Source organism: Varanus komodoensis, unplaced genomic scaffold, assembly GCF_004798865.1.
Source record: "Varanus komodoensis strain SLA01 unplaced genomic scaffold, ASM479886v1 scaffold22, whole genome shotgun sequence".
Lineage (NCBI taxonomy): Eukaryota > Metazoa > Chordata > Lepidosauria > Squamata > Varanidae > Varanus > Varanus komodoensis.
This window is the reverse complement of record NW_025335606.1, coordinates 12268001-12295055: the sequence shown is the minus strand read 5'-3', so window position 1 is coordinate 12295055 and position 27055 is coordinate 12268001. Positions and strand designations below refer to the sequence as shown.

The 27055-nt window shown below is 42.0% G+C and overlaps 1 protein-coding gene across 16 annotated transcripts in view; it reads right to left on the bottom strand.

Annotated features, from left to right (window-relative positions):
- Positions 1 to 27055, bottom strand: part of NEDD4L (NEDD4 like E3 ubiquitin protein ligase) — a 276361-nt gene that overhangs the window by 133201 nt on the left and 116105 nt on the right. For 6 of the 16 annotated variants that reach the window (XM_044431161.1, XM_044431162.1, XM_044431172.1 and 3 more), the window contains 3 exons: positions 19273 to 19354; positions 15790 to 15828; positions 9069 to 9122 (listed from right to left, as the gene is read on the bottom strand). In XM_044431161.1, the coding sequence (XP_044287096.1) occupies positions 9069 to 9122; positions 15790 to 15828; positions 19273 to 19354 (175 nt within the window). The other 10 variants (XM_044431156.1, XM_044431157.1, XM_044431163.1 and 7 more) reach the window with 9 other exon arrangements.

The following is a 27055-nucleotide window of genomic DNA, read 5'->3' as shown; positions in this document are numbered from 1 at the left end:
ACATCACAGCAACTTGCAGAAAATGCACACAAAGACCCAATTCAAAAGTAATGGCAACCTGTAGTTTAGTGTTCTAAGAACAAGTTCCCTGCTTCACTTTCCCCTTCCCTTCCCTTCCCTTCCGCTCCACACAAAATGGGAGGTGGTAGAAAAATTTCATACCTGGTTAACTGCAGTTAGTTAACAAACCAGAAGTCGCTATAGCTGAAGTGTGGCATACTTCCCCGAATTCTAATGTATCAGAAAACTGTACAACCAAAGCTTTCAGTCTCCTGACAGCAAAAAGGAGGAGGAGAAGCAAACTTGTGAGCAAGACTCACTGTGAGTCATTCTATCTTAGGATTGTGTCTGCACTGGGATATCCTAAAAAGTATAAGTACTCAGCTCTTTACAGAATTGGACTAAGTGAAAAAGCAGCCAACTACACTGATGAGGAACAGCAGTTTCAACAAGTATCTGGAAAGCACCCATTTAAAGAATGATTCAGCCATGCTTACAACATCAACCTAAATTTCTGAGGGTTAGCATACAAGGAAAAATAACACATCTTGTTTGACCATACTTCATTTATCACTACACTTTGCTCACACTAGGGTGAAGTGCTCAATTATGCCTTGTGTGCATCTAAGCATTATTTATAGTTACTTATGTTAGACAGGAGAAGAACAGGAAGACCAGCTATGAGATAAATTGATTCCATGAAGCCTTAAGCTTGCAAGAGCTAAGCAGGACAGGGCGTTATGGAGGGCTTTCATTCACGGGGTTGCTGTAAGTCGGAGACAACTTGACAGCAAGTAACAAGAAATGTATTGCACTAATATACTGCCTTTTGGCCAAGGCACCCACAGCTGTTTATAATGCTCACATATGAAAGCAACCAAAGGTTACAAAATACAGAGCCATAAAACACTAGTGTCAGCACTGAAGTGTTACCCTGCTGTTAGATTCAAGGGTAAAGACCTACCTCTCTTCAACATATCCCACTATGAAATTTGTCAATGGAAAACGTTGCTCCTAAAATACCCAACATGCAACAGGTCTCATCCTTTACTTGTATATCTTTCTAATTTATTAAGTAAAGGTTTCATATCCTGGTTGGTAGTTTGCAAAATTCTACACACTTGCTGCATGAGCAGTAACAACAAAAAGACATCAAAGATGCTTGTTTAGGGTCAAAAGGGTATGGACAAGTCTCACCTGACCTTTAAAAAGAAACACACACAAATATGCTCACACAAATAGCTCAAAATGAGTTCTCAGCTTGCAGACATAAGGATGTGCTACTAGTTCAGTAGCACCAGAAGCAGGAAACAGCCAGGAACAAATTCATGATAGCCGCTGTAAACTTAGCACACATCACTAGGCTGCTGGGCACACAGACACCCTAACCCAATGGGTTCAAGTTTGCATGAAACACCACTTCACCTCCACAGAAGGCTGTGAACATCAGCTACTTTTTCCCATTACAGAGGCAGTTCGGCTCATATAACATAATGCCTTCCTTTCCACCCTCCAGTACTGAAGGCCCGGAAGCTGCTTGTACACACACACAAACACACACACACACACACACAATCCCTGAGCATCACAACTATAGCCTCTCTGTATTACCAACTGCTAGTATGCCCATTGTACCAGAATTCAAGGCTTACTAGCTAATGGTGTTTGTTGGCAAGCACAAAACTTTTGGCATTATTTGCACTGGGTTTAACAGGTTTTATGAACTGGTCTACAGAACAAAAATAATTGTGCTATCTTTAAGTGATTATGTACCCTCATCCAAAATTGAGATGATGAAGAAAGAGATATTTCACAACTCCCACAAGGTAAATACCGAAGTATCTTAAGAAAGTTAAATGTACTAAAACAAAAACGTTTGAGCTGACAGAAGGGCCGTCCTGAGCGCTTGTCGGAAGGACAGGATATAAATGTTTGTAAGAGATAGATAGATAGATAGGACACTTAAGTCTTGTTTGTTAGGATCAGTTTTTCTTCCTGAAACCCCTGGAGCATTTTTAACCATCACATTTTATCTTGGCTGGGGCAAAAAGTGACACAGTGACACAGGCCAACAGACTGGACTGCTTGTTAAAGTTTTTTTTTTGGGGGGGGGGTATCCTGGGCAGTTTTTGCCTGTAGAAAAAAAATTCTGTATGGGTCCTTAATCCTATTTCCCTAGATCACTTTTTGTATGTAAAATGTTATCCTGGCACTTTTCAGGGGACTGGGGTAAAAAGAGATCCCGATGCCTTGGGATGCTTTTATATCTTAAGGCACAATCCTATGCGAATTTAGACAGAAGGGAAAAAAGCCTACAGCTCCCAGCAAACTGGGGCATGCTGGAAGTCATAGGCCCTTTTTCTGTCTAATCTCCGTAGGATTGCTCTGTCAGGCACTTTTTGGTTTATTTTTTTTTAAACCCCTGTAAATAGGCTGAAATTTGGAGATATTATTTACTACTGTGCAGTGACAAAGGGCTACAGGGACAACACAGGCCTGTTTCTGGGTAAATGCTGCAGTGAAAAGTGCACCGACTGGATTTTTGTCCTCAGAGTATGGAAAGATTAACCACCAGTGTGTGTAGTGGTTAGAGTGCTAGAGGGGGACTTGGGAGATCCAGGTTTTAATCCCTGCTGGAAGCCACTCAAGTGTTCAGCGTAATTTCTCTCAAAACGTTCTTTTCAGAATAAAATGGAGGAAAGCCACAAAAGCTTCCTTGGGTTCCTTGCAAGGTGGAAACAAGGTGCAATACAAACATACTAATAAACATAGATTGACAAGACAGTTGTCCAATCTGCCATTTCTGTACTGCAGCCAAATTCCACATGCCTTTAAAAAGAATTGATACAATCTGCTGTAAAGGGGAAAGTTATGCATAATCACAGACTGTACAATATATACAAAATGTTGGTAAATTCCACTTGGGGTTTTTTACTTCATGTGTAACAGGTATATTTCAGATTGTTGTATATGTACATTATTTGCCACGTCTATTGGCAAATAATTGGGTGATACGAAATTGGTAAGCTTATGGTTATGTTCTGGAGAGATACCAAAGTAAGCTTCTAAGATAAAGCAGATGCATATATTTGAGTCTTTTAAAAACTGTATATGCACCTACATTTAGAATCAAATATTTCCCTGGTATAGAAGTGCTGTCATGCTAGGAATTGTGACAATGTGCAGCCTTGAAATAATATTTTTGGGCAAAATAAAACAATACTTTTTAAAGAAATGCTGTCAATCCTAGTTCCCTGGCATCTAGGAATCTATCCCTAGTTCTGTTTCTACTGAGAGCACCACATTTATTTAACTCTAACTCACCGTTAGCCTCTTGGAGCCCACAGCATAGAGAAGGATATACATCTAACCAACAGAAACATTTCAAAAATTGTACATCCTCAAGTTAACCTGAAAAAACACTCTGGTAGAGGCTGTTACAAAATCTTTTGGAAAGTGTGTGACCACTAGCTTATTCACTTCCATAGCGTGAATTACTGAAAAGTAACAGTTTTAGTAATCGTCTGTAGTTTTATCAACCGCTAAAGAGTTACAGCACAATTGCACCCCCCCCCCAATCCAACAGAACCTTTGCTTCTAATAATCAGAGTCACTGATACCTAAATCCCATTTACATGCTACACTTTGCACTTCAGTGGCTCATACAAAATTATTTTTATTATAGAAGCATCAGTGAAGAAAACCTTTTAAGTTTAAAAATATCACTGCCAAACCTATGGGAAAAAAGACACTATTTTAATGTCATTTCAGTATGTCCAGGATAAAACTTGAAGGATGTGGGATGGAGAGAAAGCAACCAAGACAATAGGATTTGGGTCCCCCACCCTAGGAAATCTGGAAAGAAGAATTTTATAGGAAGAATTTTATACATACTAAATGTACTTCACAAAAGGAGGAAAGATATCTTTTAAGGTGGAAAACTCAGTTCCTTTATTTGAGATTTTTTAAAGCAAAGTATCTATAACTTTTTCTAACTTTTTGCAGTGGACATGTCAAGAAGCAAACATAAGATGGAATAAATTCTCCACATTGCAGATCTCGCTATTAAAGCAGGAATTGTCTTCTTGTACTGAAATACTCCACAAAGGCAATTGACAGGCAAGGTACACCGAGGAATGGAAGCTGCATGGACCAAAGGCTCTTTTCTAGGGTTTGCTTTCATAGGGCAGTTACCTATCCTGGATGCTGCCTTGCCAAGCTTGACAACTCAAGGGGCCAGTGGCAAAAGGCACCGCACAGCAAAGAAATACATCATTCACCTTTAACCTACTCATTTTCTTACATGCAAAAACTCAGCAAATATTCATGATGCATCCAAAATATAAAGTAAGTCTCCTGCTAAAGTCAAATGCTCATCTGTTGTTATGGCTAAAACAATGAAACTGCATTTAAATGAGCAGCTCAAACATTTGGCATTTTGCGGCAGATTTTGTCATGTTATTATGAATTTGTAACTGGTCAGCAACCAACATGATAAATGCAAAACTTTTCAATTAAAATTGTACCTACCTAAACAACTAATGGTATGAACCTGTGCCTACTCAGAGGTAAGCATAATTTAATTCAGTGGGACTTGCTCAGATAAGCATATATAAAATAGTATGCTAAAACCCTGATATTTTTAAAAATTTAATTCCTTATTATGTAATGCGGTAGGGATAGTTGCTTCACACCTGTATAATATGAGCGAATGTGTACATTTATCTACCATTTAAAGATTTAAAGATCACAGGATATTTGAAAAAGTGAATGGTGAAGTTTTACAGACCAAGCACTATTTATATACAGTGCCACACTGACGTATAGATTTTTGTTTTAAAAAAAGAGGCTCCAATTGTATTTAGATGACGCAACGCTGAATTAAGTAACATGTGAGTCACTAGGAGACCTCAAAACACTGCATTGACTATATAGTCATAACTGAAAGCTATTTTAGCTGAACAAAACAAAGATGCTCTGAGATTGTTCTGGAGAAATAGTGTTCTTTCTAGCAGTGCTGGGCAGCATCTCACAATTATGCAACATATATAAAGAACTCTGGTTTTAATTTTGTTGACACCTAACAAGTGAAGGGAATATTTAAGTTGCCAGACTTTTATTGTTTCTACTTACTGAGGAGCTGTTTGTCGTTGACCCAGGAGCACTAGAATTGTCCTGTCCAGAAGGCTGACCGTTATCATTAGTCCCACGAGTTACAAGAATCCTGAAGTGCTGCTGCCTTGCATTCTGATCCGGGCAGATTTTAAATGTGCACCCTTGCCCTGGAGAAACCCGCTCCACAGAATTGCTTCTGGATATTTCAGAACCATTCATGCCGTTTCCACAAAGTGCAGGATTCACACCACTGTCCTCCATGGGGCTAACCCGTTCTGGCTGCAGCTGAACTGGGTAAGAGGTACTCCTCTCTAGGCGTATCCGTGGATACCTGACTAACCGATCTCCTTTTGTTCCAGTAAAACCAAAATTGTAATCTGCTCCTGCATTGTTCGACTGAGACTGCTGCAGTTGGAAAACAAACAGTTTTTTCCCTGAATTGGCCGACCCATCTGGCAGATGCTGCAAAGACCAGCGCCTGGGTTCAGAAGCAGAAGCATGGTTCTGAGACTCTGAACCGAAGGGCATCAGCGTAACATGAGGCATGTCCACACTTGAAGCCCGATGCTGAATCCTTACCCCGCTAATGTTTAAGTCCAGTGCAGCTTTGCTTGCGTCATCATCTTGCTCAGCGGCTGCACCGCTGTCGTTCCAGTTACAAGAAGGTATTGTACAAAATATTCTGTGATTGGCGGGCCCTCCATTAATCTCAGGTCCAATATTCTCAGGTTGTGTGGGTGGAGAATTCTCTGGGGTTACCTGTGCACTACCTGGAGGAGAATGGCTTCCAACAAGGGACGCATAATGCTCCCCCAAATCTGAAAGGTTACATGTCTCATCTGGGGAGGCTTCTGAGCCCCCACATTCGTCAGCATGCCCATTGACAGCCTTGCGCTGAAGGGAGATCAGCATGGATGAGCTCCTAGTTGGGCGCACATCAATGTTGTTCAGAAGCTGAGGAATAAACATGGAGGTGCTCCTTTTCAAAGAGCCTGCTTCCTGCACAGTGCCACCCCCTTCGCCATAATCCATTCTGTGCCTGGAGAACGGGTGAGGCCCATTCCGTCTTGGTAAAGTGTGGAATGCCATGAAAAAGTCATCATCTTCTCTCTCACGGTCTAGGATCTCCGATTCAGGAGCTGTGTTGCTTCGTCCGGAGCCAAAATGAAACCGCAGCCGATGGGCCATGGTTTCGGGAGAAAGGAGAGGGGGGAAAACGGCAACAAGTCCAGGCACTGCCAGAAGTTAAGAACTGAAGACATAAACTCCAAGAAAAAGTGTCCCATCTGCCAAACGGTTAGCACTGCTATACTGATAGCGACAGATAGCAGAAATAGCCCAAGTGGCAGGCGGCGTTCCATGCGTGATTGGATAAGAGCAATCAGCGCTCCTCCACACTGTGACAGAGGGTAGGATGGCTGGCATCACATGACCCATTTCCCCCTCTCCAGCGCAAGCGACTATTTTTTTTCTTTAATACCAGCAAGAGCCTGAAACAGCTGCTCCTTTTCCATCAGAAAAGAGCAGCCCCAGCGGGAGATCTCTCACAGCTGACTAAGGCAGCAAACGCACTCGGCTCTGCTATAAATCTAAACTGCATCATATTCAGAGAAACTTTTGAGATGAAGTGCAAAAAGAGGGAGAAGAGAAAGCCACCCACACCGCACCGTCATACAATATTCCATCCTCTGTTCCTGCGAAAAATCTTCTTCACTTCTGCACTGAAGTTCCCAGGAATCACCAAAATGGCTGGAGAAAGGCATATACACACTCGCACAGAGAGTTTTCGTTTGTTTAAAGTTGGCCGACGCTTTCAAACATCATCCTGCTACTCCAAATAAATAAAAGCGAATAGCTAGGAAGCAAATCTTAGTCCTCCTCCTGCTTAAAGTGATTTCAGTAGCAATCTATTCACCGTAGCAACAGACACAGATATCAGATTGCGACCGTAAACGAACTATAATAACCCGCTTCAGCTATACGCAGATCTTTCTGGGAGGAAAAAAGAACAGAAATTCTTACATGCATAGTTCAAGCAGCAGACGGTAGCAAGCAAAGGACTTCCTTTTGCAGTTTTGAGGAGGACGGGAGGGCAAACCAAGTCTGGAACAGGGGTGTACAGAGTTGACTTAAACTGCTGTACAGAAATGCTGCCCAACTCTGGCAACCTTCCAGGGAGAAAGTTAGCAATATTAGTAAGCTAGAGTGCCAGCATGGAAAAGACCTCTGCTCTGTTAGGAGCCAAAAAGCAGCAGAAGCACAAACAGATGAACTGAAAAGCCAATTTAAACAATGCCCGAATTCGGCTGTGCTATGTGCAGTGGTTTAGATAAAACCACGGGTGGGGGACAGCTGAGGAGCAGTCTGAAAATGCTCTTCCAGTGTGAATGAGGGGCCGAGTCAATGAAACCAAATGCCTTGCTGCAGAGGGAAAGGAAACAACTTACTTTATAAATGAAAGCCCCATAACAACAGCTATGAAATATCATGTGGGTGGTGAGTCAGAATCACATCCTAGCCATTTAAGCCTCTATTTTCTAATAGCTGGTTTTCACATGGAGAAAGAAAGTAGTCCTGATTTTACAAGATTAAAAAGAAAACACACAGGAGTACCTTTTAAACCAAAGCCCATATAACCTGCACTACAAGACAAAAGGAATGAAAAACAAATAAAAACAAAAACACTGTGATTGTTAATTACATTATCATCACCCTCATCACCACCTGTGGGGATGACCCAGAATGTCTGCGGGGGTTTTAGCATTATTTTAGCAGGGATTTCAGGCTGCAGGACGTATTCCCATGGTATACAAGCCAGCCAGCCTTCAGTTTGGCACTAAAATTACCCTTTGTACACAGGAGCTTCAACCAACTCGACTCCTGTGGGTGTGGGATTTGATATGCGCCCTCAGATCTCCCTCACTTCCAAGGACATCAATATTCCTTTCAATGGAGAGACAGCTCAGTGCATGTCCTACACAGAATCTGACAACGTAAATCAAACCAGCTACTTTCCCTTTCACAAATACAAGTCTGGAACTCCAGGAAGGATGCTTGGGTGAGGGGGCAATTTGTAGCAAGAAGAAGTGAGCAGAGAAAAGATTATGTAGCTACTTAAATATCACGACTCAAACCCACTTTCCTTTAAAATAAAATGTTTGGGCCTCCACTGCTTGAAATATGAGTTGTCATTTATATATTAAACTTTATAAATTTTATGGCTATCCTTTCCACCAAGATAAGCCTCTGAGGTGGCTTAGAACCGACACTTTAAACAGAGCTGATTATTAAAAAATGGAGCAAGACCCAAAGGACAACAACAAAATAAGAGCAGGCTATCAACAGCCAATAAGAAATAGATAAGAATTACCAGCATATTGTTAAGCTACCAAAGGTTTGAACAATTTTTGTTAAAGTCTTTAGTTTGGGTCATTTTTACACACATACCAAAGTGCATTCCCCCCCCCCCCGCCCCAGCTAGTGCTGTTACTTTGCACACTCTGTAGCTGGGCACCTTTCTTTTTCTTCTTTAGAAAGTTCAAGGGAGAATTTTGGGGATAGTGGAGGCTACATACAACCTAAGGACAACATGTTGCCCATATCTGCTCTGTGTGATGTCTAAAGAATGGAAAGGTAGGGAACTGGCAGACAAGCCTTGTCTGCCACCACAGAGAAGGCTCCGTCCCTAACAGACAGGGGGCAATCTGGAACAATTGGACTTCCCAGTTCAGGGACCAGATTTCTCTCTTTCATCAATCCCATTCTGCTCAGTCATCAAACCTGGACCACTTATAATGCTACAATCATCCTATTTTCATGCTCACATGTGCTACGTTTTGAGAAGTCATAGGCAACTTTCGCATAACATAGACAAGAAAAAAGTGCAATATCATGGGAGAGAAAGGAGCCATTACTTGTTCATGAATAAGATAAATACAGAAGGGAACACTCACCAATCTATTTTCATCGAACACTTCAAAAAGCAGTCTATGGTTAGATGGATTTACCTGTGAGATATAACAGAAATAAAGAATATCATTATATTTCTTTTTAGAGCAGATTAGTAAGTACATCAGTTACTTAGTTCAAGGGTTTCAAGCTTTTTTTTAACAGCACAATACTACTGTTACCTATTTACTCAGAAGCAAGTCCCATTGTGTTCAGGAATAAGTGCGTTTAGCACTGCTGCTTAAATGTACCTGAATAGGCAGACAGACACTTGGAGTGCCAAAGGCAGCCCAATCAAAGACAAGGTATGGGGGTGAGTCAGAGTTTCATACCCTTAATCAAGCTTGAAGTTAGACTGAGCTGCAGCTGGAGGCCCTGCCTCCTCTTTAACGCTAGACAGGAGTTTGCCTCTCAGCTCCAGAGGTAGCACCGTATCCTTTCTGGCTTTTTTATTTTTTATTTATTTGCCCAGAGGGGAAAATCAGGGAGCTCCCTTTTTTCTGTTTTTGGGACCTGAAAATCCAGAAAAATAGGAAACTGTTCCACAAGATTCATTCCCACTGCATGTCCACAGACAAAGAGTACAGAAATGCAAGGAAACAATTCAGCCTTCTTTGTTGGCTCGACGGAAGCTAGGGTTGCCCAACTGCAACCCAGAAATCACACCTATATTTCAGAGATCTGCAGATAAAAAAGAGAATGAAGCAATAGTATACTGGTCCTGCTCTTCCCTGACTCAGCTCCTCCAGTCCATCCAGCCCTCCCCTCTGAGGTGATGCAATCAAAGAGAAGAGAAAGCTTTCTGTTTCTGACAGGTGATCTTCCAGGTTGAAACCTGGTAGACTTATTCAAGATGAAAGCAGAACTGAATCTAAGAAATTTAAGAAAGGGAGTTTGCTAATCTACTAAAAAAGACCATGCAGCTGCATCTGGCTGTTTACTTTAAAAATCCAAGGACTGCATTTATTTTCCCTGCAGGAATTCATAAAGGACACTTCAGTGCCTCAGTATTTCAGAATGAGTTACTTATTGTCCACAATATTTTACTTCAGTGAATAAACCACTCTTGAAGATTATGCTCAGCCTCCATGACAATGACAGAAAACGAGCCATCAGAAAACATGCACACATGTTTTCATGAGAATGATGAGCATTGGCAAAGCTCTCATAAATATTAAAACACTGACTGAAGAAATAAAGCCTAATTTAAAAATAAAAAGAAACAAAACAAGCAGAACAGCAGCCTCCATATTAGTGCATGCAGACACAAACACAGTAACACCAGCCTGGAAGAATCATTCAAGTTCACAGAGGAAGCACTTAGAATCATAGAAGGCCATCAGGTCTAACCCCCTGCAGTTGCAGGACACTAAGCTACACCATTCCCATTCAGGTGACTGTCCAGACTTCTAAGCTGAAGTACCAACTGCTGACTATGCAAGACCTATCCAATTGTGAAAGTTCAGGAACATGGGAAAGTGCATTGCAACAGCCTGACTCACACAACATGGTGGTGATTAGTAAGTCACAAAGGCTTGAAAAACCTTGCGTGTGCTGGCAACATGGCATTCTATTTCCAAATTACCCTTGCAGGGTGTGGATACTTCTGTCTGGCCAGGCTGGCTTAACAAACCAACCAGAACTCACAAGTGTTGTAGCGTGGTTTATTAACAACCCCCTCCCCAACAAGCCATCCTTGCTGGATTTGGATGACATGAGATGCTAGAGTGACAATCTAAATTGGTAGCTTGGCACTCATGGGTGCTACAACCCAGGATGGGTTAAATAAGCCATGCTGAGCTATTACCATGTAATGACCATAGCAGTCAGGTACAATAGGTGTTATACAACACCGTATCTAGAAGGTGCCAGGCTGGGGAAGGTTGAATCAGCCTGGGGCAGTATCTGCTCCAACTGACTGCAAATCCCAGTGGTTAAGGGTGGAGACTCTTTTAGCCCAACCTGGAGATGCTGTGGCTTGAACTGGGGGCCTTTTGCATGGCCCTGCTAGATACTGGCAATTTGTGGGTTCAGTAACCCACAAATTGTCCTTATGTTTCAACCCAGTATTTGCCTTTAGGCTGCTTCAGGGAACATTCCTCTGGATAACTTTCTTTTCTGGCCTCGAGGCCTTTCTGTTTTATTGTTTTCATCACTTCACCTTCAGACAAACATTGAAAACTGTGCAAAGTCTGTGACAGAATAGAAAGCATTCCATTCTGCTCAGTTGGACTTACTCCCAAATGCACTGAAGGCTTATTCCACAACCTATGCACGCTTCTTAGAAACAAGACCCCTTGCAAACAATGGGGCTTACTCCCTAGCAAGTGAGTAGCTTTAGTAACCTAAAGTGTAATATGACCAGACACAAGATCTGGTAGAAAGATTCCTATGTATTTAACTTTGTTGTGACTGGAATGGAAAAAGCTGGGACCAGACATTCACAGATCGGTGCCAAGACAATTCCTGGGGATTGTGCATTACTAATCAAAACAGGCTTGGTCCATTTCACCCCCTTGTAGATTATATTAGAGGAATCAATGCAGCTAGGATAGTGAAAAAGAGTGTAGAAATAAAACCTTCTCTATTTTCACTGTTTAAACAAACTATAAAAATCAATTAGAAAACCATCTATAATCTCTCCAAATTGAGGCACTGCTAAAAATATTGTGTCCAAAATGCAAAAAAAAAAAGGACCAACTGCATAGACACTATTTCAAACCACCACTTTAACAATCTACAATGCCCCAGTCTGTTTGCAGACAGCTGCTCCAAAAGATTAAATTTAAACTGACAACATTTTACCTTGCTCTTTTTCTTTCTTTCAAAAAGACAAGGCTTCACAGACAGGTCAAACAAGACAATCATCAGTGACATGAAACTTAGGTACATCCAGTACATTGCATTTGAAATTATTCATTTCAGAAGAGGAGCTTTGTTACTCTGCTCCTGCTTCCCTTGTGCAGAGTTAAGGAAAAACCCTCTGGAGAGAGGCTGGCTAGAGATGGGGGAATGGGCAGCTGCTTGCCCAGAATCTTTCTCAAAGTGATGGGGTAGGTTGGACATGTGAGCATCAGGGCACAGGACAAGCAATACAAGCCTAGTTGGGGCAAAAACCTGGGGCTGACAGTTGATGAGAACCTGAAAATGGGATGAGGGCTGCATTAGGTCACCACTGAAGTGACATTCCTAACAGACTCTTATTTGAATTTAACAGACTGCTAAGACTACGACTGGCCAACCAGGAAGCTGGTTGCCAGAAGCAAGCCCAAGCAGCTGTGGTTTATGGCACATCTGGACATTAACTAGAAGGCTTAGTGGTTGGTGGGCCAGCCTGTGGGCACACAGTCCGGCCTGCAGTATCGCTTTCTTCTCCTCTTCTACCCTGCTCGGTAGCACAATAAATTAGGAACCAAAGGCACCCCCAAAATGGACATGTAGTATGTCTATGTATGTATCATAACAGGCATTAGGCTGGCATAGCAGTGGACCTGTGGTCCACCTGCCAAAAATGTTGGCCACCATTGCACCAGCTGCAATGGAGGTGTGTGGCTAAGCCTTGAAGCACTTGTGGAGGAACATTTTGGTCCACCTGTCACGCTTGCCCATTGGGAACTGATAATTCTTCAAGGCCAGAAGAACCTTTGAGCTTAGGGCCACCACCAGATCATCTGTGCTTGATATGAACAGGTTCTCATGACATCCTTCTGCAGATAATAGAATCTGGTGGTACAGTAGTGGCTTGCCTGCAGGGTTTGGTTGGTCCTGCCCATTCCTTGAGAGGTTCTCCTTCAGATTCAGCAGCAAGGGCAGTGTTGAGATGATGGGGGGGGGGGGCTGCTGTGAAGGCCACTGCCCCTACCTTTTAAATTTAGGTCTGACAGGCACCTAGGGGCCTCCTCTTGGTCCATCAGTTCAAGAATATCAAAGCAGCTGGAAATGCGTTTTACAAAGGCCCCTGGAAGGATGAGATGACCATGGGCCAGTGTGTCTTTGCTTTTGCTTCATTTGAGGAGCTTCCCCTCCTTGCTGTATGAGGGGCTCACAGATCTGGGTCAGGGGGGTGTGGAGTCCTGGGAGTCAGAGGAATATGCCTTTTTTCTGCATCAACCTGATCTGGGTCTCCTGGGCTTGACACCAGGGCTTGAAGGTGAGATGGTTCTGGGCTGATTCCTTCTGGGTAGGGCCCTGGAACTGGCACCGTCTGATGAGACCCCTTCTCTCCTCATGTCATACGTGGGGGACAGAACATTCATTCTTGTGGAATGACCCTGAGTGGCTACAGTGTCCCTCCAGTAAAATCCATTTCTGTGAGAATGTTCAGGAGTGGTGGCCAATAGGTAGGCTGTCCTTGGGTCTGGGTGAGCCCTCCTTGGCCTTTGATTCACAGAAGGCCCTGTGGGCCTTCATCCATCTAATCTAATGGCTGATGGGTGCCTAAAACATTGGTTTATCTATAACAGGTCAGAACGGTCCATTGGGGGGGGGGAGAGGAGTTCCCTTTGGCTGGCAAGGTCCAAGGTGGAGCATGCTGATCCATTCCTCTGTGGCTGCCCCTGCTCCCTGGTTGAGCAATCACAGGGCCAGAAGACTTGGGAGAAAAGGGCTCCGCGTGCCCTTTGTTGGTCCCTCAGGTGGCTTGCAGTCCTTGCAGCCCTTCTGGAGCCCAAAGGTATATAGGCAGAGGACTAATATATGCCTCTTCTACCCTGACCACATCTTGAAGTAGATGTTCTGTCTCTTTCTTCTCTCTTCCCCCCAGTATAATGCTCTCAGAAAGAACCCTGAAAATGTGTCTCTCACTATGAGCTAGGAAATCAAATTGGAGTTTCCCAGGTGAGATGCTCTGGGCCATTCCTGGCCCCTGAGATGGGCCCTTCCACAACACTAGCTGTACTCCCACACCTGAGGGGACAACAGCTGGTTGCCATTTCAGGGTAATTTACAGTAGAAAGGCAAGTTCTTTCTTCATCAGAAACTGGCAGGTGACAGGGAAACCTGTCAGCATCTTCAAAATGTGTAGCTAGTGGTCCTTACTCATGGAGACACCCTAGTCCACAACCACTGTGGTGACTGAGGTGCCACTTTTCTCTGCAGGCACTGACTGATGGTAAGGAAAGTGATTCCCATTCTTACCACCACTGTACCTGTAGCCAGAAGTGCATAAAGCAGATTCACCCAGGGTTGCTAGGAATCCTACAAGAACATGTGACACCTAAGCTGAGACTTGGGACAATCCCAGTAGTGCTGAGCCAGCACGAACCAGTCATTCTAGCATCTGGTACGAGGCTTCAACCTATGAGTAGCCAATTGTAAGTCCAAAGGATGGAACTGGTCCAGCAGGAAGCTAGCACACTGGGAAAGAACTAACAAACACTCTTGCAGTGAACACCAAAATCCTGAATTTAACTGGATATTCTGAGGGAAGCTCCATTGGAAAGGTTCTCCACCTATATCTGTTCTTGTGCAGAAGTACTGCAGTACTTTGAGATTCCCAGTGACAGTCTAGGATTGATTGCCTCAAATATTACAGCAGTATCCGGAAACCAAGGACCCTCACACTTTCTGCTATCTGGCTGTCTTCTGACAATGTGGTATTCAATACGGACTGAAGTGAGGCTGTTGTCCCATATTGGAATTAATGCTGAGCCACTCGCAATACTCTAGTTTTAGGCAACCAACCACGAATTCAAATTCTCTCGGCTTCCCTTTCTTTGATTTCAGATAGTTACAGCCACCTCTATTTATCTTTTGTTCTCCTAAATCTATCCATTTTCATCCCTGGATCATCATTTTGATCAACAATTGGCGTTTTTGTCACCAATCAACTTCTTGCAGTGTCCCCTTTCTGTCCTCATCTGATAGATGGTCCCTTCCCATTCTTTGCTTTTTATTATCCCTTTTATAGTTAGGCCCATTAGAACAGGTATACTGATTCATGTATCTTAGGAACTTTGATTCAAACCAAATGTCTCCATAATACATGTATCTTTGCAAACAACAATTTTGAAAAATAAAGATCATGATTTCGGATTTTGAATGAGTGAGCTAACAAGCCACATCTAAATAAATAGTCCTAGTAATAATAAGAGTACAGTGCACAGACCCACACCATGCATACCACACCTCAGGCTAAGGGCTACGCTAACCCATCATTGCCAGTATAAATTCACACCGGCCTTGTATAGACTTAATAATGTATGCTGAGTTAATTAAAAACAAACCATGGATTAACTGAGTTGTTTAATTCATGAACAACACAGAAACAACATGAAAATGCTACATGCTTCGGCTGTTCCAGGATGCTGCTGTTATATCCTAACAGGGTCTTTGACTATCCATGAGAATAGGCAAAGGGCAACAAGTAGCCTTGAGTGTTTTAAAACTTGGGACCCATCTTATCACTCCAACCTACAAAATGAGATCTGCTTTTTGATTAAACACAAGTTGTCTCCTTCCTTCTCAGCCCTCTTCTTTTCCATCCTCCCCCAGGCTTCTGCATTTAAAACTTCCTACACAAACAGCTAAGAAAATAGGGATGACTCAGGTGCAGCCGAGTTTGACTAATGCACTTGAAGAATGACCCCAGAGGGCTGTTGTGAGAAGGATAAGCAGACTATAAAACATTCTGCAAGTCAACTGTGTTGTTGTGTATTAAAGTTATTACTACTTTGTCACTACAACAGGCCATGCTTAACACAGATAATAATATTTGAAAACACTTACTCTAAAATAAAATTCTTCATTCCATTTTGGATTCAAGGTCTGCAAGGGAAAAAAAGAAGGGGTAGGTAATTCATATTTAGCAATTCCCAATCTTAAATGCATTAGAAAATGCTGAAAATCTGCTGGTACATATTGCTGTAATTTAAAATAGGCATGGCACCCTTTGTTAAAGAATCAGACAGGTAAGTAAAAAAACAAAAAAAAAGTATGGCAACAGTTCTCATCACTAATAAAGGGACTGTTGTCAAAAGGCTTCAAATTCATTTGCTGAGCAAACTTCGTGTGGGAGAGTATGTGAAGTGGGATGAACCAGAAATAGACGTCATCTATAAATAGGAACCGCACAGTAGGTCATTGATGACCTGAGCAGGGATGTCTTAATGAAGGCTGTTAAATATTTCATTATTAAAATTCCTCAATACCTTGCTGGGGAGTTGTGGGAACGAGAGTGTGTGTGTAAGCACACGTGTGGCAGGGAAACTGGAAGTGATTGGTTAGCATGTGCAAATTTATAAAGGGATAAATTTAGAACTCTAGAGCCAAGTTATAACAGCATGCAGGCAATTTTTATCAGCTTAGAAAATCTCCCTCCAACCACCTCCAAATTTAGAGGAGAATCCTTAAAATTGTGGCCCCAAAATATGCTTTTATCTGTTTTTCAAATCTACATTACAACATTTAATCCAGCTGTCCTCTATTTGGTGCCCTCTAGATGAGTTGAACTACAACTCCCAAAATCCTCTAGTCAGCACTGGATAGCTGCCTGGGAGATTTTGGAAACTGTAGTACAGCACATCTGGTAGGCTCAGGTCGAGAAAGAATGGATTAAATAGTGAGATGCAGATCTGAAAAATATATAAATACATATTTAATGAACCTCTGAATTGGTTTATACAATCTTTACAACACAGTGAAAAACCCGCACAAATATACAAAGCTCTTTTTTGCTTTAAGCCGCAAGAGCATAAAAAGGGTAGAGGTAGATAAAACCAAGCTGTTCAGCTGGTCACCCATGAAAGCTGTCTGAAACAGTAAAGCTTATCTGTTTTTATTTATTATTTATTTAGTTAAAACATTTCTATGCCGCCCCATCGCAATAAGCCTCGGGGCGGCTCACAACATCAAAAAGTCAACCATACATTAAAACCCCAATACAATAAACGCCCCAGTACCATAAAACCTCAATAAAACCTCAGTGCATTCTCGGCTTTAAAAAAAAAAAACCTAGTTAAATAAATAAATTAACAATTAAAATAAGTTTTAAATAAAAAGGTCTTAGCCTGGCGCTCATTCATAGTCTTTTCTAAAGACTATGAATGAGCAAGCCAGATGAGCCAGGCTTGGAAAGAAATTCTACCAAGGAGGCTGTCTATTACAAAAGACTGCCTTCTTTTTGAAGGGCTGCCAAAAGACTACCATCCTTTTGGACTTGTGATCTGTCTGAAGGACTGTATGCTCCATGACCAGATTAAAGATATAGAACTATCAGAAGGTAGAGTGAGGCTTTGAAGGGACCCATCAACCAGAGGATCAGCAAACTGAGAAAAGCACACAGGTCACCTGGTTGCAGCCTTCCAAACAGGCTCTATATTTAAGAGCCAAGGCCCAACTTGAGTCCACTAGAAGAAGAGCCTTTCCTGTGGCGGCTCCATTTCTGAGGAGCTTCCTGCCTCAGCAAGTCAGGCATGCACCAATAGCATGTTGCTTTTAGCCTCTGCTAAAGACCATCTTATTCTGGGAAGTCTTTTCTTGCTGACCAACCAGTGCCTTAATGTTATTTTGTTTTTAATGTATCATTTTAAGTATTTTATTTGTTTTAACCTTCTACTGTTTATAACTCAAGAATCTGTTTGGATGTTGGACGGTATAGAGTAAATAAATAAATAAATTTCAAAGTAAAACAGTTATTTCTAAATGTACATCTACATGGATAAATTAGTACCTCTAAAATATATGCAAACTGCTATCCTCTTTTGTGATGCATTCCCGCCCTTTTGGTGATTTATAAAAGGCTAGTCTAACTCCTACATAGGGGTGCCAGCACTAACAAGGCCCTATTCCTCATCTTTGCCAGCTTCTTTTCCAAAGGCCAAGGCAGTTGGAACAAAATGTCATTTCATGACTTGAATACATTGGATTGAACAGATGAGAGAAGATGATCCTACAAATAGCTTGGACCTAGACCTTTTAAGAACTTTAACGGCTAAAAGCAGAACTTGGAATTGGGCCTGAAACCTAACTGGAAACCAGGGAAGCTGTTTCAAAAGCAACGTAACACGTTCCCTTTGGATGGGACTAAGTAATGAGCAGACTAGCATGTTCTGAACCAGCTTATGTTTTCACATACTGTATCCATGAAATGTTATTAGAGATCAGACACTCAGCTCACATCACAGTTCATCAGGCTGATGAGCACTAGAAATTTCAGTCATGACTCAGCCCTCCAAAGTTCTCCTAAAGGAAGAACACAAAGCCCAATATTTTCTTTTATTTATTTATTTACATAAAATGACTGTAAGGCTACCTTTAAGTGTTAAACCCTCTCATCTTAGCTAGCTTTTCAACAGACCTTGGACATTTATTTTTTACTAAAAATGTTTTACACTATGCTTGGATTATGATTACAACCCAAACATTTTGCTATTGTCAGGTATGTGTTGATAAGGCACATGTGTTTTCTTGCCATCTGCTGAAAATACGTGTGTGTGTGTGTGTGTGAGAGAGAGAGAGAGAGAGAGAGAGAGCGAGTGAGCGAGCGCACATGCACGCACGTGTGTAGGATTAGAAATAGTTCTACCTAGTCAGAAAGGTTGTTCTCCTAACAATTGAACTAGTCTATTAAAGGGTCATCTGAATAATTTCAGTTCCTGTCCAAACATAAGAAAAGAACTTCACCCCAAGAGAACATGGCATAATACTGTTCGTCATTTTGGGGCCAGCAGATGCAGGTACCGTGGATAAAGGGCCAGCTTAGACATTTTTAAATCCTTATCTAGCAGTTGCATCTTTATCTGGAGTATGCTGAAGAAGCCCGATCTAGAACTTAAAACAATCTCCTTCCTCCCCACACTAAAATCCCAATATGCATCAGGGCCTTCCATCTATTCTAGAATAAAAGTGGGGAAAAGATATAGCTGCTTAATATGGATTTCAAGCAATGTCTGTTTCAGAGTAATTGAAATGAAGGGCTTAGAGTCCATGCAACTGCAAAGGTAACTGGGTGTCCTTAGACCCTCATCTGTACTGTTTAACCAACCTCACAGAGAGGATATAATAAGGAAAACCTATCAACATTGCCACAAGCTTCTAGGAGGAAAGATAAGAAATGTGATCAATTAAAAATCTTAAAAACTGTATTTGGGTATTGCCAACAACCCCCAAAACAAACCCATTTTAGTCTGCATACCCACTCCACCAACAAAAAATATTGAGACATTATCCATTCTTTCAATTTCATGACTTAAGAAAATGTTACCCTCTTACCTTTTTAATTGTTTTTGTCTGCACCAGTGCAAGTTCTCGGTTTTCATCTGCTACATACAAGGAAAGCTTCACATACGGGTCACTGCAAAAGAAGAACTTGCCATTAATCTTACACGTTTTAATCACTGCAGAGAACATGCTGTGAAAGAAAACTGATGTGGTGTTATATTTAAGCATTAGGAATTCTGCCTCACCAGACTGTTACCAGATCACGAATAAGGACAGTCATGACAGATCACACCGAAGGTCCCTCTAGTCTGGCTTAATATTCCCACAGTGGATGGTCAGATGCCTCAATGGGAAACAAACAAGCAGGACATGAGCAATAGCACCTCCATGCTCATTTTCTCAGCAGCTAATGTTCAGAGGATTGCTGCCTTGATTACTGGAAGAACTATATAGTCATTATGACCAGTAGACTTAGGACCAGTTCACGTCATGGAAGTCACCCTGAAAGTAAGTTACAGTGAGTCACTAACCCATGTAAGCTACAGTCACTCCCAACACATGATCAGGAACTTGGCTTCCAGTAGCCAGTCCCTTCCCAGCAATTCTCCAACTCCTGATAAGCACATTTCTCAGGAACCTTTGTGGTGTAACTCCATCACCAGTCTCGTTTTTTCCCCATTCGTCTGCTGAGTGGGCCAAATGTTTTTTCCCCATGAGTTTATCTAATTTGTCTAATTCACCTCTAAAGCTTCTACTGAAATATATTTGCAAAAGTTGTAGCTTTGCACAGTGAGCCAGGGTAATTAAATAGCTTGAATGCTTGAAATATGCTATATAAATGTTAACTGGTGTTACTAAGTAGATGAAATATTTCCATACATTATCGCAGTTCTGATTTATATTTTTTTAAATAGAAACAGCATTATTTTAAGCAGCAACCTGAAATATATTTGAGGGAGTATGCCCCATTGAACGCATTGGAATTTACTTTTGATCAAACATATGTACAACTGTGCTGTTAAGACACTTAAATGCATTGGCAATAACGAACCAGCATGACTCTTTGCACAACATCAACACTTTAAAAACAAGAGCATGTTTGCCAAGTTTTTCGTTTTCCCCTGAATAGGCAGACCACCTGTTGCTTGGCCCCAAAGGATAAAAGTTATGAATTAATGTGAACTGAAATAGTCAGCTACCCTCTAGTGGCTGTAGTTAATGGTACAAAGACATGGGCACTGGCCATCCCCCTTAGGCTATTTTGTACATTGTTTGAGAAGGAAATCACTATACATGAGCAAGGTTGCCCAGTGCAAGTTAGCCATTTGTGTAAGACTAAATATTGTTGGGACAAAAATTGCCTAGACTGGACAACACTGAACCAAAAAGAATGGTGTAACCATAAGAGTAATCACTACCACCGTCAGGTATGCTGATATTCTCTTAAAACAGATAAGATATATTTTGTATCTGATTCAACCAATTGCTGAATAAAAAGGGATATGACTAGCAGCCAGACTTACAAGTGCAATAAAACTGAAAACAGAAGACTGCTCAACCAGCAAAGAAAGGAAAAATAGGCAAGCATAATATGCAGTGATGGCAACATTAACCAACTATATAAATAGAAGACTGGTTGAAGAATTTAACAATAAAAGGGAAGCTTATTATATATATTTTAAGTCATAAAATGGAAATCCAGTTATTTAATTTAGTGCTAAATGGAAAGCCTATTAATTTTTTATTTTATTTGTAAAGAAAAATGGATTCTTTGAATATCATCAATATATAATGTGTAGAGTGATTATATTACTATAATTGTTCTCTGAAATAAGGGAGAAAGAGTGGAGAAGAGGAAATGGGAGGAGAATGGAGGAGGAAAGAAAAGTATTTTTAATTGTAATTGGGTTTATGAATATGATGTGAGATAATTATAGATTACTGTTGTCTATCTTAAAGCAAATTTTCATGTTAAATTATTAATGGTATTTGGCTACTTACCAATTTAACAAGTTTTATTTATAATTATGCAAAATTGTAGTTATAGGTTTAGATGCTGTAATGATTGTTGATTCATTGTGAAACTTCCTGCATCTAGTTTTATAAGCAATTTTTCTACATGTACCCTCAGTAACTTTTTTTCTTTTTGTTATATTTTTTCTGTTTTTACATTTATAAAAATTAAAAAAGAAAGAAATATTGCTGCAGAGATTGGACTGTCCTATAAAAGAGCCTTCAAGGGCTGTGGACACAGATTCTTACTGAGACAAAGAGGAAGAGTGAGAATCTGCAGCTGAAATGCCAAGGCCAGAAGAACCAGAGATAAACCAGACAGTCACTGAGAATTACACTGCTCCAAGTACTGTGGGAAAGCTTAATCCCCAGGCTGATATGGCGTGGGGGACTAATTTTATATATTGTATCTATTAAATTTATAGCCTGTCTTTTTTTTTCCTTTTAAAGAGCCTGAAATGGCATACATCATTCTCCTCCTCTTGCACTCAATCTTATCCCCACAACAACCACCCTGTGAGGTAGGCTGGGCTGAGTGTCTGCAGCCAGCCCAAAGTCACCCAGTTGGCTCCATGGCTGAGAGGGGACTAGAACCCAGTTCACCTGAGTCCCAGTCCCACACTATTAAGCACGACACCACACCGGCTCTCTTCAGCAGTGTCAGGAATTAGGAGTGCATGGCAACCTCTGTGTTGGTGAAAACTAAAATCTGTAGCAACATCTGCACTAGCTTTAGCATGATCATTGCGATTGTTATGTGCCATCAACTTATGTGCCAGTTCTGACTTATGGCAACCCTATGAATGAAAGTCCGCCAAAAGGTTCCGTCCACCACAGCCCTGATCAGCTCCGGCAAGTTCCGCTTCATACTGGCCGGGACAGATACATTCATGCCTCCATTTACAACTAAGTTAAATCACTAATTTCCCCAGGAGCAAGTGTCTTTTAATTTCTTGGCTGCAGTCCCCATCCGCGGTAATGTTGGAGCCCAGGAAAATAAGATCTGTCACTACCTCCATTTCTTCCCCATCTATTTGCCAGGAAGTGAGAGGACCGGATGCCATGATCTTAGTTTTCTTAATGTTGAGTTTCAAGCCATTTTTGCACACTCCTCCTTCACCAGCATCAAGAGGCTCTTTAGGTCCTCTTCACTTTCTGGGGAGGAAAGCTATGGCAAATCTAGACAGCATGCTAAAAAGCAGAGACATCACCCTGCCAATAGTCAAGGCTATGGTTTTCCCAGTTACAAAGTATGGCTATGAAAGTTGGACCATAAGGAAGGCTGCGCACCGAAGAATTGAGGCCTTTGAACTGTGGTGCTGGAGGAGGCTCCTGTGAGTCCCTTGAATAGCAAGGCGATCAAACCAGTCAGTCCTACAGGAGATCAGCCCTGACTGTTCTTTAGAAGGCCAGATCCTGAAGATGAAGCTCAAATACTTTGGCCACCTAATGAGAAGGAAGGACTCCCTGGAGAAGAGCCTAATGCTGGGAACAATAGATGGCAAAAGAAGAAGGGGACGGCAGAGGATGAGGTGGCTAGATGGAGTCACTGAAGCAGTCCATGTGAGCTTAAGGGGACTCCGAGGGATGGTGGAGGACAGGAAGGCCTGGAGGAATGTTGCCCATGGGGTCGCGATGGGTTGGACATGACTTCGCGACTAACAACAACAACTGTAAGTGTGACACAAACTGGATCCAACCCACTTAATTATCCAAAGACCAATAATTTGAGAGATAATAGATGCGCTTTTCCTTGTTTCTGTGACCATGCACAGTCTTCTAGACAGACATGGTTTATTGCCAGTCAGTATTTTAGAAAGACAATCATAAAACCTCTGGGCTCTTATTCTGGGGCCCGGCCTCTCCCAGAATAGAAAACACAGGAGTGGAGATTTATTTATTTACTTACTGGATTTATTTCATACCTTTTCTTCTTCTTTTTAAGAACTCAAAGCAGCTTACATAATTCTCCCTCTGCTGCTCTCAATCTTATCCCCACAACAATCCTGTAAGGTAGGCTGGGCTGAGAGTCTGTGACTTGCCCAAAGTCATCCAGTTGGCTCCATGGCTGAATGGGGACTAGAACCCAGACTGCCTCAGTCCCAGACCTGCACTCTTAACCGCTGTACCATACTGGCTCTCAAGATTTTGAGGGCACAGATATTTAATGAGATTCGCAAAACACAGGTCATCGGTGCCCAGTGCACAAACAATGCCCAGTCACTGGTAATAAATTAGGGCTGCAACTTGGGTTGCTCTTTGAGCCAATGGCTACAAACGTCTTGGTAGCCACACACACTGGTATACTGGTACAGGGACTATACAAGGGAAGCCAAAATCCTGACCTTACCTATTGGTAATGGAGCCTAAACTGGATGTAATGCCTAGCAAAGAAGCTTTGGGACAACAGGAAAAACGAAAGGAACAAAGAAAATAAAGGCAGTATCTTAAAATGTAAGGATTCAACCACATTTTGAATGCTATGCACAACTCTGATCACTGCATCTCAAATAGGGATATCACAGTGCTGAAAAGATGTATGAGGTCAATTAAAAACGATCAGATGACTAGAACATCCTTTGAAGAAAATCTTTCAAGAAGTTGGCTCTTTGAAATGTAGTAGCTGGGCAGGGAAGGAAACACAAAATAGAAGCTGACAAAATTTTCAATAATCCCTAAGATACCAGAACACAGTGTCATCCAATGACAATCACAACCATTACATTTAGACAAACCCTAAATCAAGGGATGAAATTCATTCCCACAATATGTAGAGCACCTTAATCATCCAGACAGTTAAAAAAAGAAAGAGGACTTTTAATAGGCCTACCAGTGGCTAAAATGGAACTTTCACGTTCAGAGAAAGTATTAGGGTCATCTGTGGGATTAGCAGAAGCTGAAGACTAAATCAGGCAATCACCAACATGTACACCCAGCTCTACACTTCCCAGAGGCTGCTACAGACAGGGCTTTGAAGAATTCCTTAGGTGATTCTCATGTGGCAATGGAAGAGGAAGAACAAATAGAAGAGGAGGTGTAGTACAGAAGAAAGAAGGAAAGAGAAGCTCCATCTCCATGTTGTAGTAATTATCTTTCCCTGTCCCTTCAAGCCTTTGCATCACCTTAAATCACAGGGTCTAAAGATGCAACACAGAAACTGGCCCCTTGGATTCCCTGCCTCCTAAGACCAACAAAGGCCTGAATTATTTGGATTTCCTATATATCTTTGTAAATATTCAGGTCCAAGCGCAGATCTAACCAGAAAAGCATTGTAGCACTAATGAGGAGGAGGAAAAGCATTTATCTCCATAGCAGAGTATTAGCAGCAGGCCTGCAACAAATGTGGAAGCAGTGAAGTGAAAAAACAAAAAAACCACAAAGGCAGAGTCTCCATTAGGAGGAAAGCAATCGCAAGGGCTGTTTTATCCTTACCTTTCTTCTCTCGCACTGATGACAGACACGGTGAGACTCTGGATTCTGGAGCCACACAGCTGCACTCCTTTTCCTACAGTGAATGATGCTCGAAAACAACTCGCTCATCTATTTTTCCCTTTAGGTTCTGAAGGACAAAGGCACACCTCTGCCACCCTCTTAGAAATCTTGCAAGGCTCTTTCACTGCTGGGCTGGAATTCAAGGAACTGCAAGCTACGATGATGACTCACAGGGAAGACAGCTATGCCTGTCTGTATGAAAAGGAGCCTTAAACACACACACACACACACACACACACACAGGTTCTCCATTCAAGGTAGTTATTTTACGCCTGGCTTCCCACAACTAGCTACTCTACTGATCTACTGGACTGCAATATCCATCCTCCCCAGGAAGCATGGCCAAGGCCCTCTTAAACAAGTGTGCCAAAACACTTCTTCCTTTTGTTTACAACATCCTGCCTGTATCAAAAGAGAAAGATGACAGAAGCACACCAATTGTATAACACTCACAAATGTGGAAAGTGCCTTGTATGTGTACTTCAACAATCATGGAGATATAGTGATTTAAATCAGCCTCCCACAACCTGATATTCTCCAGATATTTTGACTACAACTTGTAGAATTTCTGACCATCGGCCATGTTACCTGGGGTCGATGGAAGTTACAGTCCAAATATCAAGAAGGCTGGATCAGAGTATCGGATAAGTAGCATGGACTCCTGTACTAACGGCTCTTTCAGCCTGAACTACCTTGCATGGTGGTTGTTATTGCAACGGTAAGGGAGAACCACGGATACCACCCAGAACTCTGCGAAAAAAGTACAGGTTAAACATGCTTTAGGCCTGAAAACCTGGTTTATTAAACCACACTGAGCAGCATGAAGGTGCCATATACCTGTTCTTTACTCCTCTCCTTGTGCAAACAGGTAAGCTAATTGGGAAGATCAGAACAGTGCATTATATTCAAAGCCAGAATTATGATTTCTTGCTCTTGAACAAGCCGGGATTGTAAGGTAGTTTTTCACTAAGGTTTGTTGTTTGCTCACCAATCCTGTCTTATTTGAGCACAATCAACTATAATCCTAGGTTTGTCCCTAATGCAAGACACTCCCCTTCTGGCTTTGTTTATTTGCATGTACAAAATGAGAGGTGAAGCTGGAGCACATGGGATAGGTGGGGTGTGTATGTGCTCACACTGTCATTTAATAAACCAAGGTTATGACTCATTGTTCTATGAAAACAAGCCAATGAGTTCATACCCAGCCAATTAACCCAGGACAGGGCTAGGCAATTAGACACGGGCTTCAGTCTCACAGGGTTGGGGTCGACAGGGTGCGGAAGATGAGTTTAGCACCTACCCTAGTGGAATCCCCAAGTATGTCTCCTTATTTTTTAAAATTGTAAGTGAAATTTTGCTATTTACTTCAACAGAGAGAAAGTAAAGCAACATACAATAGATAAACTCTACACAACCCAGAGGAACTCCCAGGGGCTGGTTCTTTGGCCCAAACTGGGGAAAGAGTCCTATGAGAGCATTGGAGACCTAATTGTCTCACAAGAAAAAGGTGGCACGATCAGAAACATTTTCCTGAAGGTTCTCACAGGCTTCTACTGGTACACAGAAGCAAAGAGGGCAAGGAGAAGAGGGAGATTGTATTCACTGTGAACTACCCTGTTTCCCCTAAAATAAGACCTAACCGGAAAATAAACCCTAGCATGATTTTTCCAGGATGCTCGTAATATAAGCCCTACCCCAAAAATAAGCCCCAGTTAAGATCGTCAGCAAGATCGTCAGCATTTAATACATTCATTGCAACACAATTCGGGGTTTGGAGAGTTATGACGATGTTCCAAAAGAAGATGGCATGACTGTATTTGAATAAATGTAGATTTTTTAAGTGAATAAATGTAGATTTTTGTACATGAGTAAATGTAGATTTTTGTACATGAATAAATGTAGACTGTACATGAAAAATAAGACATCACCTGAAATAAGCCCTAGTGCAGGGGTCTCAAACTCGCGGCCCATGGGCCAATTGCCGGGAGGGGCGGGGCACGGGGGAGGGGCCCTGCAGCCTTCAAAGCGCCGGCGGCGCCCGGGCCGGCCTCCGGGAGCGACGCGGGATGAGCGGCCCACCACCACCGTGGTGGTGGAATACTTGATGCAGCCCAGCCTCACCCAGACTCTACTTCCAGCAGCCCCCAGGTAAGCTGAGTTTGAGACCCCTGCCCTAGTGCATCTTTGGAGCAAAAATTAATGCAGTAGTAATTTCAGATCTCAACCTTGCAGGCATTTCTTTTAGCAGGTGAACCTGAGTGCTTGCAACCATTTTCTCCAATTATCAAGATACAAAGTTCCAACCATAAGGCAGACTGGAACTGTGCTA